The sequence below is a fragment of the Juglans microcarpa x Juglans regia genome, chromosome 5S (assembly GCF_004785595.1).
Source record: "Juglans microcarpa x Juglans regia isolate MS1-56 chromosome 5S, Jm3101_v1.0, whole genome shotgun sequence".
In the NCBI taxonomy this organism is placed as follows: domain Eukaryota; kingdom Viridiplantae; phylum Streptophyta; class Magnoliopsida; order Fagales; family Juglandaceae; genus Juglans; species Juglans microcarpa x Juglans regia.
In genome coordinates this window covers 5,519,511-5,531,472 of record NC_054603.1, presented here as the reverse complement: position 1 = coordinate 5,531,472, position 11,962 = coordinate 5,519,511, and the positions used below count along the sequence as shown (strand labels likewise).

Genomic DNA, 11,962 nt, shown 5'->3' with positions numbered 1-11,962 from the left:
GTACGTCAATCCCTACCATAATTTCAGTAAAAGGTTAAATAATCATTTGATCCCTGGATTTCAAACCACAAAAATGTAGGATAAACCGTATATATATTCCTTATTAGAATTTATTTATTTTAGTGATAACCTGTCTAATGGGTATTATTGACCTGCATGGGGTGTTGGTATTTTAGGCTTTTGACATGTCATGGGGTGGGTGTAGATGCCTTGAACTTACTTTTTTTGCCTTCCTAGGACGCAATTGTGTTAATTTGTTAATAGGGGGAACTCAATGTTCAACGAAATGAAGCAGTACTAATGGTAAGAGAAGCATGTAAGTATCTACATTTAATATTTAATGCACTCATTACAAATCCTATTGGCATGCAGTACACTAACCTTACGTGTTGTTATATAGGTTAGGCAAATGGAGATGAAAGGAGGATCTACCAGCTTTATAGAGATTCATGTATTTACTTTGGCCTGGTCGTCTTGAAAATGGGTAACTGGTGTTTTATTTCAAAGTTCGGATTAAATTTGAGTACAAGAATAGTTGTCTATATCATGTTTTCCCATGGCAATATTCTCGTATAGGTTCTTTTAGCATAAATATTGATGTAGGAAAATGGAGTAAGAATGGCGTTTTCCATCATAGAACTATCTGTTGTATTGAGTCCGTATGTCAAATGTTGAGAGGGGAATTAGGAATTAAGTGCTTAGTGTGTTTGTACCACTAAGATGTTTCTATTATGTTATAGGCTTGCCATGGGTACACTATAAAATTTGAAGCATTCTTTTTTCCCCAGGATAAATACATGCAGAACAGACTTGCGAGACTTGTTTGTGTTTTCCTCCAAAGCCTTATCCGAGATAATATCATCAATAGTGAGTGCCCTATCTTATTTGCAGCATGTAAAAATATTTATATTCAGGCAAGTTGAATGTGCTCATCACCATTTAAACTTTAGTGTATTGGCAAAAGTAACCTATGACTGATTGGGAATTAAAAAAACCAGATTTATATGGTGAATGGATTGTAGAAATGGAAAATTCTTGCATGCTGAAATTTAAGGTGCAATGATGTCAAAATCTTGATAATATAGCTGTTTTCATCTTTGGGCTGAAGAATTGTGTATTGGAAATTGGAAGCATGTTGGCAACTGGCTGCTGAAGTACCACAGATTTTAACTTTATTTTTTAACTTGCTGGAAGGCTTATGAAGGATCATAAACACTGCAGAGTATCATTTTATTGAACCTTTGTTGAGCTGCAGCAATTATAATTGTTTCAATAGGCTCACATTTGTCTGACTTACGAGTTTCTTGCTTGGTTGTTTATACTACTTTTCTAGTTATTTATCAAACTTCTATGTTTTTACCTATCTACTTGCTTCTGACAGTTGAGATTGATTGGTGATGTGTTGAGGTTTGGTCTCAAATGCACTAAACAAAACGTTTGCAAGTATTACAAATTTTATCAAACTTCCTCCAACCTTATTATGCTTGGGTAGGCAATATATGCTGTAAAATTTACATGCACGTAACCCTAAGAAACTTTCCTTAAACCTGGAGGTAACTGGGCAGGTTTTGGATTGTTGGGTTTTTGAAACATCCTTGAACCTGATATAAGTCCTTGAGGTTGATGTTTTGTTTTCATCTAGTGTCCATGTCCATTTTTTCTAAAATAGGGGGCAACTATGCTTGCAACTATTGTAAAACACAGTCGATGTCAATTTTGGTCATATTAGTAGCTCATACTTTGGATCTTTTTTAAGTATGTAAAAAGAATATTAGTGCAATCCATGGTGTAAGGTAAAATTGGGAAGCCTTCAAAACTTGGATGTGTATAATATTTTTTCTGTATTCTGTTTTGTGCTTTTTTTTTTATTAATTTCTGAAACACCTTTTCCGGTGAGTAAAATTCATTTTTTTAGTACTTATTTTTAATGGATCGATGATTTAATCTCCCTTTTTTTTTTTAATTTTATTATTTACCTCTCTTACGGTGAAAGAATACCTAATTACAAGATGAATTAAGCATGGATGTTATATAAAATACCAAAACCAAGCTTTGGTAAAAATATAAAGACTAGCATACAACCATTTGGTATGCAAAAACGAACAGTTCAAAACTGATCGAGCAATACATTAAACCAATTATCTATAGAAAATCCATGGAGTTTTTATATATAACAATATTTACTGATTAAAAAGAACAAATATTCATCATGTACGTGTTGATAGCAGTAGTAGTGATGATCAATATTCCTAATTAACAACTAAGCATGCAATGGCTTCATATATTCTTAAATCCGGCAGTTAACAAGCCGCATAAAAGGTATAAGACAAACCCAGCACAGATGCAAGTGCAATGGGCAATCGTAGCGTCTTTTGAACCAAACCATGCATGTCAGTTTTTGCTAACACACATGATATATATAGGACATCATGTTCTCATGAGCTTTAAGTGCCAGAATTTAATTAATCCCTTCATTTGCATAGTCCCATGGGATGGTAGATTGACAGGTGTAGACAGTAATGCCGTACGGCTGGATGACAGCTTAGATCATACATGAGAGGAAAGATGGATAGGTTGCTGCTGGGCATGGGACCGGATGTCCATGCAGCCTGCATGGGAAATTAATCAAGCAGCTTTCTGGCTATTTTGGAGCTGGTGGCCATCTTTTTCGAATAATTCAGAAATTCATGTATTCTCGAGGAGCTAATCTTGTCTGCCCTTTTCCAGTCTCTGCAAAAAGTAATAATTCATTTATATAGATCGAATCTATGATTCAATAAACAGCGAATTAGAGATTCACAATATCATAATTAAGGTTTTTGAATGAAGATTTAATTCCCTGAAAAGGAGGATTAATATAAATCTTCATTAAATCGGAGCCTGTTAAGAACCATAAGAAAAGAGTAAAATAAAAGTAAATCACATAGAGGATATAAGGTTTACGTAATTCGGTTATATGGCTATGTCCACAAAACTGCATGAAATTTTATTTAAATGATAATCAAAGATTTAGTGTGGCGACCATACAAAGGTTTAATATAATATATAGTAAATCCTAATTATTGGGTTAAGTTAGATTAAGAGGCAAATCAGATGAAAATAATTTGTCCATGCATGATTGCTCTGTATTGCACTGCTCCTTAGCCTTAAGGCTGTGTTTGGTTGCAAGACGTCTCAGCTGAGCTCAGTTGAGCTGAGTCTAATTTTAAATTGAGTTTAATATCTAAACACTCAATTCTCAAACTATCAAACTCTTCTCAACTCAAAACCTTTTTACACGTGGGATCTACAATTTTTTTTAACTTTCCATAAAAAGTACTAAACTCTTCTTAATATCTAAACACATTTTAAACTCAGTTTAGGTAGGCTTTACATAACTCCCTCCACTACTCAACTACCTATTATTTATAAAAAACTGAGTCCAGCTCAACATCCAAAAGCAGCCAATATTTAGTCTCATTGAAAATTCATAAAAAAATCACAACAGATCCTTGTTAAGTTACCAAACCGAACGAGTTATCACAAATACAATCAGACTCCACACATATATATAAACCCAACAGAGCAATAGTGTACTTGAACGCGTCGGAAGATCAGATGAATTCGTTTTAATCCTGAAACATATCGTTGAGATTTCGGATCACTTTCGAGGTATATATAAATAAGCAACTAACTCTTTAATTTGAGATATATAAATATCTTTCACAACCCTCCAGGCTCCAAACAACTTTTGGATTCACCAGTTTTCATTGAAATACTTCTTAAAAAGTTCTGTCCATTTAGAAAAAGAAAGGCGGATTGATATGACAAATTCATGACCGACTTTAAACTCTATATAATACTAATGGAAATATTTTATCCACCTAGAAAAAGAAATAAAAAGAAAAATATATTTTCCCTATTTATAGCGCAACAGTCCAACAGTTTATAAAAAACCGAAGAACATCGGTTTTATAGCCCCCACTTTTTTGTCCCGTTCTCGCCTCACTTGTCAAGTATAATATATACATATGTATATGCATATATACAGACATGCGGATACCACAGAAATGGGACAAATGTGCTTAACCATTGATCGAAATGGCAACTGATGACCAGGAGCGTTGCCGATCCTGTTTCCTGAAATGGATGAACCTCCAACATCAAGAACTCTCAGAACTCCACCAAGCCCTAACCCTACACGCCTCCATGACCGACAGCAATGAACACAACCTTAGCCAACTCGCACAAAAGTGCATCAAACACTTTCAAGACTACGCTGACATGCGAAGCCAACTTGCCCACAACGAAGTTTCTGCTTTCTTAGCCCCTTCCTGGTGCACCAACTGCGAAAACTGCATGCTTTGGCTCGGTGGTTGTAGACCTTCTCAATATATCCGTCTCGTTTATGCCCTAAGTGGGTTGCAGATCGAGGCCCAGCTGGACGACTTTCTTCAGGGCACGAGCACTACCGGGACTCTGGGCGACCTCTCTTCCAAACAGTTTCACCTCGTCAACATCTTACAAGGAAAGACGATAAGATCTGAGGAAAAGTTGACGGCCAGGATGGCGTGATTGCAGGAGGACCTCGCGGACCAGCCCATTGCAGTGGTTGCGAAGAGATTGAGCCGGGTCGGCGAGATGAACGGGGAAGTAAACAGAGCTCTAGACAAACAGGAGGAAGAAATAGCGGGTATTTTGGAGGAGGCGGATAGGCTGAGGTTGAGCACGCTTAAGGAGTTGGTCGGAATATTGACGCCGAAGCGGGAGGTGGATTTCCTGGCGGCGGGTAAGAAGCTTCACCTATGTGTGCACGAGTGGGGCAAAAGGAGGGATGATGATCTGAGGCATGGCAGAGAGGAAATTATATCATGAAAATGAGTTCTATGCGTATATAGATCATAAATGAGAAATAATTTGGTTCTCTCTCTCTCACCAAAACCAGAGATAACTGGCCATTTGGATTTTGGTTAAATCCTTGGATGCGTGCAAGTATTAATGAAGTAGATTAATTGCTTAAATTAAGAAATTATTGTAGTATGTTAATTAATAGATTATATTAATTATAAAGGTTGTTGTGATATATAATAAAGTGGTGTTCATGATATATATGATCAGTCGGTATATATATGTATCGTGTGACTAATAATTTGACGGGTAAGTTAAATATAAATATAAGTCACATCTCTATTTAGTGTGTGTGTATATACATATACATATATATATATATATATATATATATATATATATATCGCATCTCTTTGTTCGTGATTGTGGGCTCTTTCACCTCGCAAATAATTTAAGGTTTGATTAATTGTACATGATCATGAGTTCCAATCATTCGGAAAAGCAAGTAGCTAGATGATGCCACAAGTCTTTGAAATCATGTCACGCTTCTATTTTTTGGCTATCATATAAATTTTATAAATCAATCACTTAATTAATTATTTGTACAAGTGATTAAGTGATTAATATACCACGTATCGGTTTTTTATTATAAAACTCAAAATAATCAATTGATATTTTCTACTTGTAAGCCGATCGAGTATAAGAAAAATAAGTATTTGTGACAGATTATTTGTGACGAACAAAACAAACTCATTTTAGTAAAAAATAATCATTTTTACTGAAAATAACTGGTCACAAATAAGTAACTTTCTTATAGTGTATATATATAGTGGATATACTTTCCACACTACTTATCTAATAAATTTTGATTTGCAAGAGATTTTTAAACCTTTTTTATAAATTGGGACGCTCTTGCACACTAATTTATAAATATAATTTTTCTAATAAAATTAAAACAGCTATTCCCCAGCTTGTCCAAGAACTCGGAAATTTCCTTTCTGCCTTGGTTCTTAACCGGCTTCTGAGTATGATATATATTAATTGGATTTGAGCCTTTTGAGTACCGAGAAATTATATTTATAGTTATAGAGTACAATTATTACATAATCTCTTTAAAAAAGAGAGTAAATATAAAATCTATATAAAATAAAAAATTAATTTTATAATTTGTAATAATGGACATCACTCTTTTTTAAAATAATTACACGGCACTAATATACTCTACTACTATATATAACATTACTCTAACTACATTGAGTCCCTGCCCTTCACTTATTATATACAAAAGTAATATTAGGTACAATTTCTAAAGAGATAATTTTTGCGTAGGCCTTTTATAAAAAAATATATCTCATTAAAAAATAACGATTTTTTTATACTTCTAAGGTAAGAGCTATTTTTATACAAAAACTTGTAAGATTCCAAACGTGGAAGACAAATGTATAACTCAGAGTTGAAAGAAACAGATTTCAGGAAATTAAAAGCAGAGATAGGAAAGAGTAGAAATTAAAAGAGAGGGAAGCTATTCTTATACTAAGATAATTCTTATAAAAATAATCTAGCGATGGATGCGGTGCGGAAATGTAAAAAAAAATATATATAGAATGTGATAAGTTTGACGGTGGGGTGGTAGGAAAGTGATCCAAAACAATCCAGAAACTGGGAAACAATCCAGAAACTGGAAAGACAAGGACAAAATTTGAAATGAAAATATTAGAATTTAATAAAACAAACGATCGAGGCGGTGGTAAACGTATTGAAGCAAATCTAGAATCTGAAAATGGACAACGCGGGCAAAACAAACTAAAGTTACGGGCAAAATGGGAAAATAGAAAAACAATGGATACTCAACAAATCATACGCGGCAAAACAAACTAAAGGCAAGCGTAAAATGGTAAAATAGACAAAGAACAGATACTCAACAAATCAGACGCGGCAAAACAAACTAAAGGCAAGGGTAAAATGGGAAAAAAAGGTGGACGACAGTTGCTTATAGACGCTTATTACATATAAGATATATATATATATATATATATATATATATATATATATATATATAAGCAAATGTGATAGGACCGTTCATGTAAAAATTAAATACATTAGTGACAAAATAAGGGAACAAATCCATGGGCATACAATCATTTTTATTTAATTATGGGAGAATCTACACAACACCACATAAACAGTCACCCTCGGTGTCCCAGCCGATTTCGTGGGTGGTTGAAAAACTGCCACCCAGAACCATCATGGGATGGTTTCTTTTTTCATGTATGAGCCACCCGGGGTGGCCACCATGATCGGTCACTTCAAAATTCTTTGATTTTTTTAAAATAATTTGACCATACACTATCTACCTGACATGATTTAATTTTGTAAATATAAAAGTGCTTAGTTAAGATTAGATGACTAAGATGATAGAGATTTGTTTAAGTTATTACATTGTTGAGTTGGATAAATATAAATATTTTATCTTTATCTATAAACATTTAATTTGAATTAAGTAGTTATTAGATAATGAGTCGATAAGCCAAGAGGGTGTGATCTATTTTTAAAAAGATAGGAGTTATCCAGTAACGGAACAGTTATCTACTGAGAAGACTTAGCACTTACTGTCAACAGACGCGTCAGCAGACTCATTCCCAACAGAGTCCTTCCGTCAGCAGAGTTCTACTACAGATCAAATACTGTATAGATTATTTAAATGGGAATTTTGGTTGAGGGAATTGAGCTTTTTGATTAGTTATTTCTTAGAGATCGGAGATTTGAGAGAGATCCAAGTGCATGAGTGTGAGATTTTTTAGTGTTTTTCAATTCTCTCTTTGAGTGTATGCTTATTCCGTATTGGAGTTGAAGTGATCGAGTTTAACTACTGGAGTTCCAGGAAGGAAGTCAATAGTTTGAAAATCATCAAAAGTTCTGACTGCTATTGTAGTAGAAGACAAATGGATAAGAAAGTCAAGTTACAAAAATTTTATAATTAATTTTTAAATAATAAAATCAATTTTTCTAAATTTGACTGTTACGAAGGATTTTACCTTTTAAGGAGTTGTTTAAAATATTTTCCTTCGTAATCAAATAGAAAGGTATATTTGTTTAAGTGCTATAGATCTACGTCTCCTAATCCTAGATTAATTATCATCAAACCCGAGTCATATGCAAGGTAAGAATTGGACATGTGTGGGACCCTGTGGATCCTGTGAGCCACGAACAGCCTAAACACATTCCACGTAGAACCCAGATGTGTTACATAATGACACGTTTCAACAAAGAATTCGAACTCCAGCTGGTAGATTTGGACGACTATTCAAATTAAGAATGGATTTCAAGAAAGGAAGAAAGCAGAGCATAGACTCATGTCCATCTCTTCCTCTTTGCAAAACGTAACACAGCCTTTCAGAACCACGAGCGGCCAATTGCAATTGCTGCACGGAGGCCATGCATGCACCAGGCATGCCACTTGCACAGTGGCTTCCCCTCCTGTTTCCATCTGGTAACATGCGCACAACCTCACCTTGCCTACATATATCTCATTCATAGCACAACCCCATTTTGTCCATCACCTTTTTTTTTTTTTCTCTATGAACAACATGAAAACCCAAGTTGAAGAGAAGTTCTCTGAGTTCTTTGAGAAGTGGGTCTGCCAACTTGAAGAACATGTGCAACTACTCCTAAGCGTGTCCAAAGAGAAACAGAACGAAGCAGAGGTACAAGCTTTGGTATCTAGGGTTACAAGTCATTATAAGGAGTACTACACCGTGAAATGGGCTGGTGCGCATGAAGATGTGCTTGCCTTCTTTACTCCGGTATGGTTGAGCCCTTTAGAGAATGTCTATCTATGGATCACGGACTGGAAGCCATCCATGGCGTTTCAAGTAATTGACGCGTTGAGGATCAAGACTATGGGGCCGCGATATAGTCTGGTGGAGATGTCTGAACAGCAGGTGAAGAAGATTGAGGACCTGAGGGTGAAGACAAGGCTGGAGAAGGAGAAGGTTGAGAGGGAAATGGAGAGGCAGCAGGTTTCCATGGCGGACAGGAGGATGGTCGAGTTGGCTAGGCTCGCGAGCAGGGTTAAGGAGGGGGATGTGGTGGGTCATGAGGTACTGGATGGGTTGGTGGAGGTGGCATTGAAGGAGTTGCTGAAGGGATTGGAGAGGGTGGTGAAGGGTGCAGATGGCGTGAGACTGAAAGCCCTCATGGGGGTTTTGGAAGTGTTGAGCCCAAGGCAGTCTGTGGATTTCTTGGCTGCAATTCTTACGCTTCAGATTCGACTCAGGCAACGTGGGAAGAAAAGAAACCAGAATGATCAGGCGGATGGAATATTAGTAGAACCACCCAAATTGGTTTAGGAAATTGGGGGGTTTTTGTAGCTTTCATAATTACTCCATCGATCACTATATAAGCATGCAATTTTACGAATCGATGATGGGCAACACGAATTATATTATATCTGTTCGTGTTTTTGTGGAGATCAGGTTTGGATTATTTAATTTATTTCCACGGCAACCGAGTACTACGTCGTAGCTATGCATGTATTGATGGGCACAGTATTATACGAGGTAGGTTATCTATTACCATTAAAAAAAATCTATTCATTATTTCAATTCCCATCATTCTCCAATCATCCCATAATGTAACATTAAATAATAAATTTATAAATAAAATATAATAAATAATTTTCAATCAACTAAATGATAAGATTTAAATCGGATACGTAGAGTATATATATAATTATTTATGTCACTTAAATAATAATATTTAATATTAAAGATTTAAATTTTAAAATTTATCATAAATTATGTTAGGTAAGCTGAGAATATATATATATATATATATATATATATATATATATAGTTACTAGCTTCCTGGTTGTTCCTAGTTGTGTATAACATTTAGAATAATAAATATATATATATATATATATATATACACATATATATATATATATATATATATGGGCAATGCTAGGTTGCCGGCCATCCCGAGTGTGCCACCTAGGCAAAATATATGCTTTTTATTTTTTTAGTTTTTATTTTCATATTTTTTAACATCTTTAAACATTTTTAAAAAATAAAAAAATTATATATCAATACACTAATAGTTACTTCCTTAATTAGTAAGAAAAAAAAATTAAATGTAGGAGCGGTCAAAATGAAGAGGCAAAATGAGTAACATTATTCTAATATATATATATATATATATATATATATATGGTAGTATCATTAAAAAATACTAAATTTATTACAAATTATAACCATCAAAATTGGTAATATATATTTATCTAATGTAATAATTTATTGATTTGATTTAGTTAACTTTAAATTAATTGGTGACATGTCAAAATAGAACTTGTAATAATTTAATAAGATTATATGTGAAAATATTAATATATAATTCTTTAGCCCATTATATGTGACTGTCTTAAGAATGATCGATCACTTTCGAAGACGACATTACAAAATTATAAGATTGTGGAGGCAGTCTCGGATTCACCATCCAGTTCTCTTCATCCAAAATAAGATTATCTAAAATTAGGTATAAATCCGAGGGATGAAAATGGTTGTGTCGATTGCTGACGTTCAGTGCAAGTGATCATGGCCATTGAATTTTGTTCTCAGTTAGGTAAAGAATTTTGTTAAGAGAAATACTTACAATATCTTAATTGATCCGTGAAACCAACATTAAATCTATTTTACAATGGAAAAAAACTTCTAATTTAAATTATTGCGTAATTTAAATTTATCTCACGGCCTTGACCCGCGTTCAGCTCACGGCCTTCAAAGTTGCACTACGTCAGCCACCATTTGGAGCTGCTGACGAGAACGACCATCTGGGGCCACGTTCAGCTCACACACAGGTTTTCTCTTCGCCAAGCTGCTCCATAGTTCTTCATTGTCTTCGTTCTGAGACGTGAGCAACACTCAAGGAAGGAAGGGAAAAAAGAAGAAAAAAGAAGATATAAACAAGAGGAGGAACAACATTCAGAGCATAATGAATCATTTATGACAGATACCATAAACTCCCATTTGACTGAGAAATCATTTTCGGTCTCTTCATCCTTCATGGACTTTAGAGCTTTTTTGTGTCCTTGAAGTTGGGTCTCCACTAACGAACAAGAACTGATCAGTTGAGGAGCAAAACAAATCTAGGACGAAGAGTTCGGCATGTTTAGGATGAATATTTAAAATATATATATATTTTTTTTTTTTTTTGACGTCAAAAAACCACATCGAGGAGAGGGATTTCTCAGAGTGGATGGGCAACTAGAGATCAAGGGGGAGAGGAATTTCTGTTCACGAAGGAGGGGATTTCTCAAATGGGTGGGGAGCCGAACGACCGTCACGGAGGAAAGGGATGAGAGATTCATCGGAAGGCGAACGGGGGAGAGATTTCTCAGAGTTTGATTTTGTGAAATCTATTTTCAGATTTAGGAATTCACGATTTAACAACTGGACCGGATAATTTTTTAGACCGAATTTGCCACCTATCATAGGTGTGTGGTGTGTGATCTCAAAACCGGACTAACAATAGAATTACCCGTTCACGATTAAACTTTATATGCTTTACATTTGTGTCGGTGTGTTGGCAGGCAATGGATACAATAGTGCTGCATACAGAATTACATAAAAATAAAAAATAAATTTACAAATTGATATCTTTGTATAATTCTGTTAAATTTATAATAAAAATAATTTTATAATATGACGTACAATATCAAATCACATCAATTTATGAATTTAATTTTATATAATCCTTTTATGACTAAATATCTCTCTCTACATATATATATATAGGTATATATATATATATTATATTTCACTCAATCCGTAGCGTTAAATATAACGATAAAGATCCCCATAATATAGTTTTCTGCTCACAAACACTATAGATATGTATGGATTGACGCAACATGGGACCTTATAATATGTTAATACTACTTATATATATTAAACACTGTGAGGTGAGGTCTACACGCACCTCTCTCTCTCCAATTTAGATGATCAGAATCGCACATTCTCAAGCAGCTTAGATTTTAGGACAAAAGGTGCTTTGGTTGATTCAGTCCATCGTCCAAAATCTCCAGGTTTTGAGAGTTAATGCAATCAGTTTTCGAGTAATAATGGTGATAGTTACA

General features: G+C 34.6%; 1 protein-coding gene and 1 pseudogene across 2 annotated transcripts; both read left to right on the top strand.

The window, feature by feature from the left end:
* Positions 1-4,080: 4,080 nt before the first annotated feature.
* On the top strand, positions 4,081-4,854 carry LOC121267999 (annotated as a pseudogene).
* A 3,342-nt stretch (positions 4,855-8,196) lies between these two features.
* On the top strand, positions 8,197-9,389 carry LOC121268444 (protein DOG1-like 4). 2 transcript variants are annotated; one of them, XM_041172729.1, is made up of 2 exons: positions 8,197-9,200; positions 9,232-9,389. In XM_041172729.1, exon 1 carries the CDS (start codon positions 8,406-8,408, stop codon positions 9,174-9,176), a length of 771 nt encoding a protein of 256 aa, XP_041028663.1. In that variant the 5' UTR covers positions 8,197-8,405; the 3' UTR covers positions 9,177-9,200; positions 9,232-9,389. The 2 variants fall into 2 exon arrangements, with proteins under 2 accessions (XP_041028663.1, XP_041028662.1); XM_041172728.1 differs by having other exon boundaries at positions 8,198-9,203; positions 9,235-9,389.
* The last annotated feature ends 2,573 nt before the right edge of the window (positions 9,390-11,962 follow it).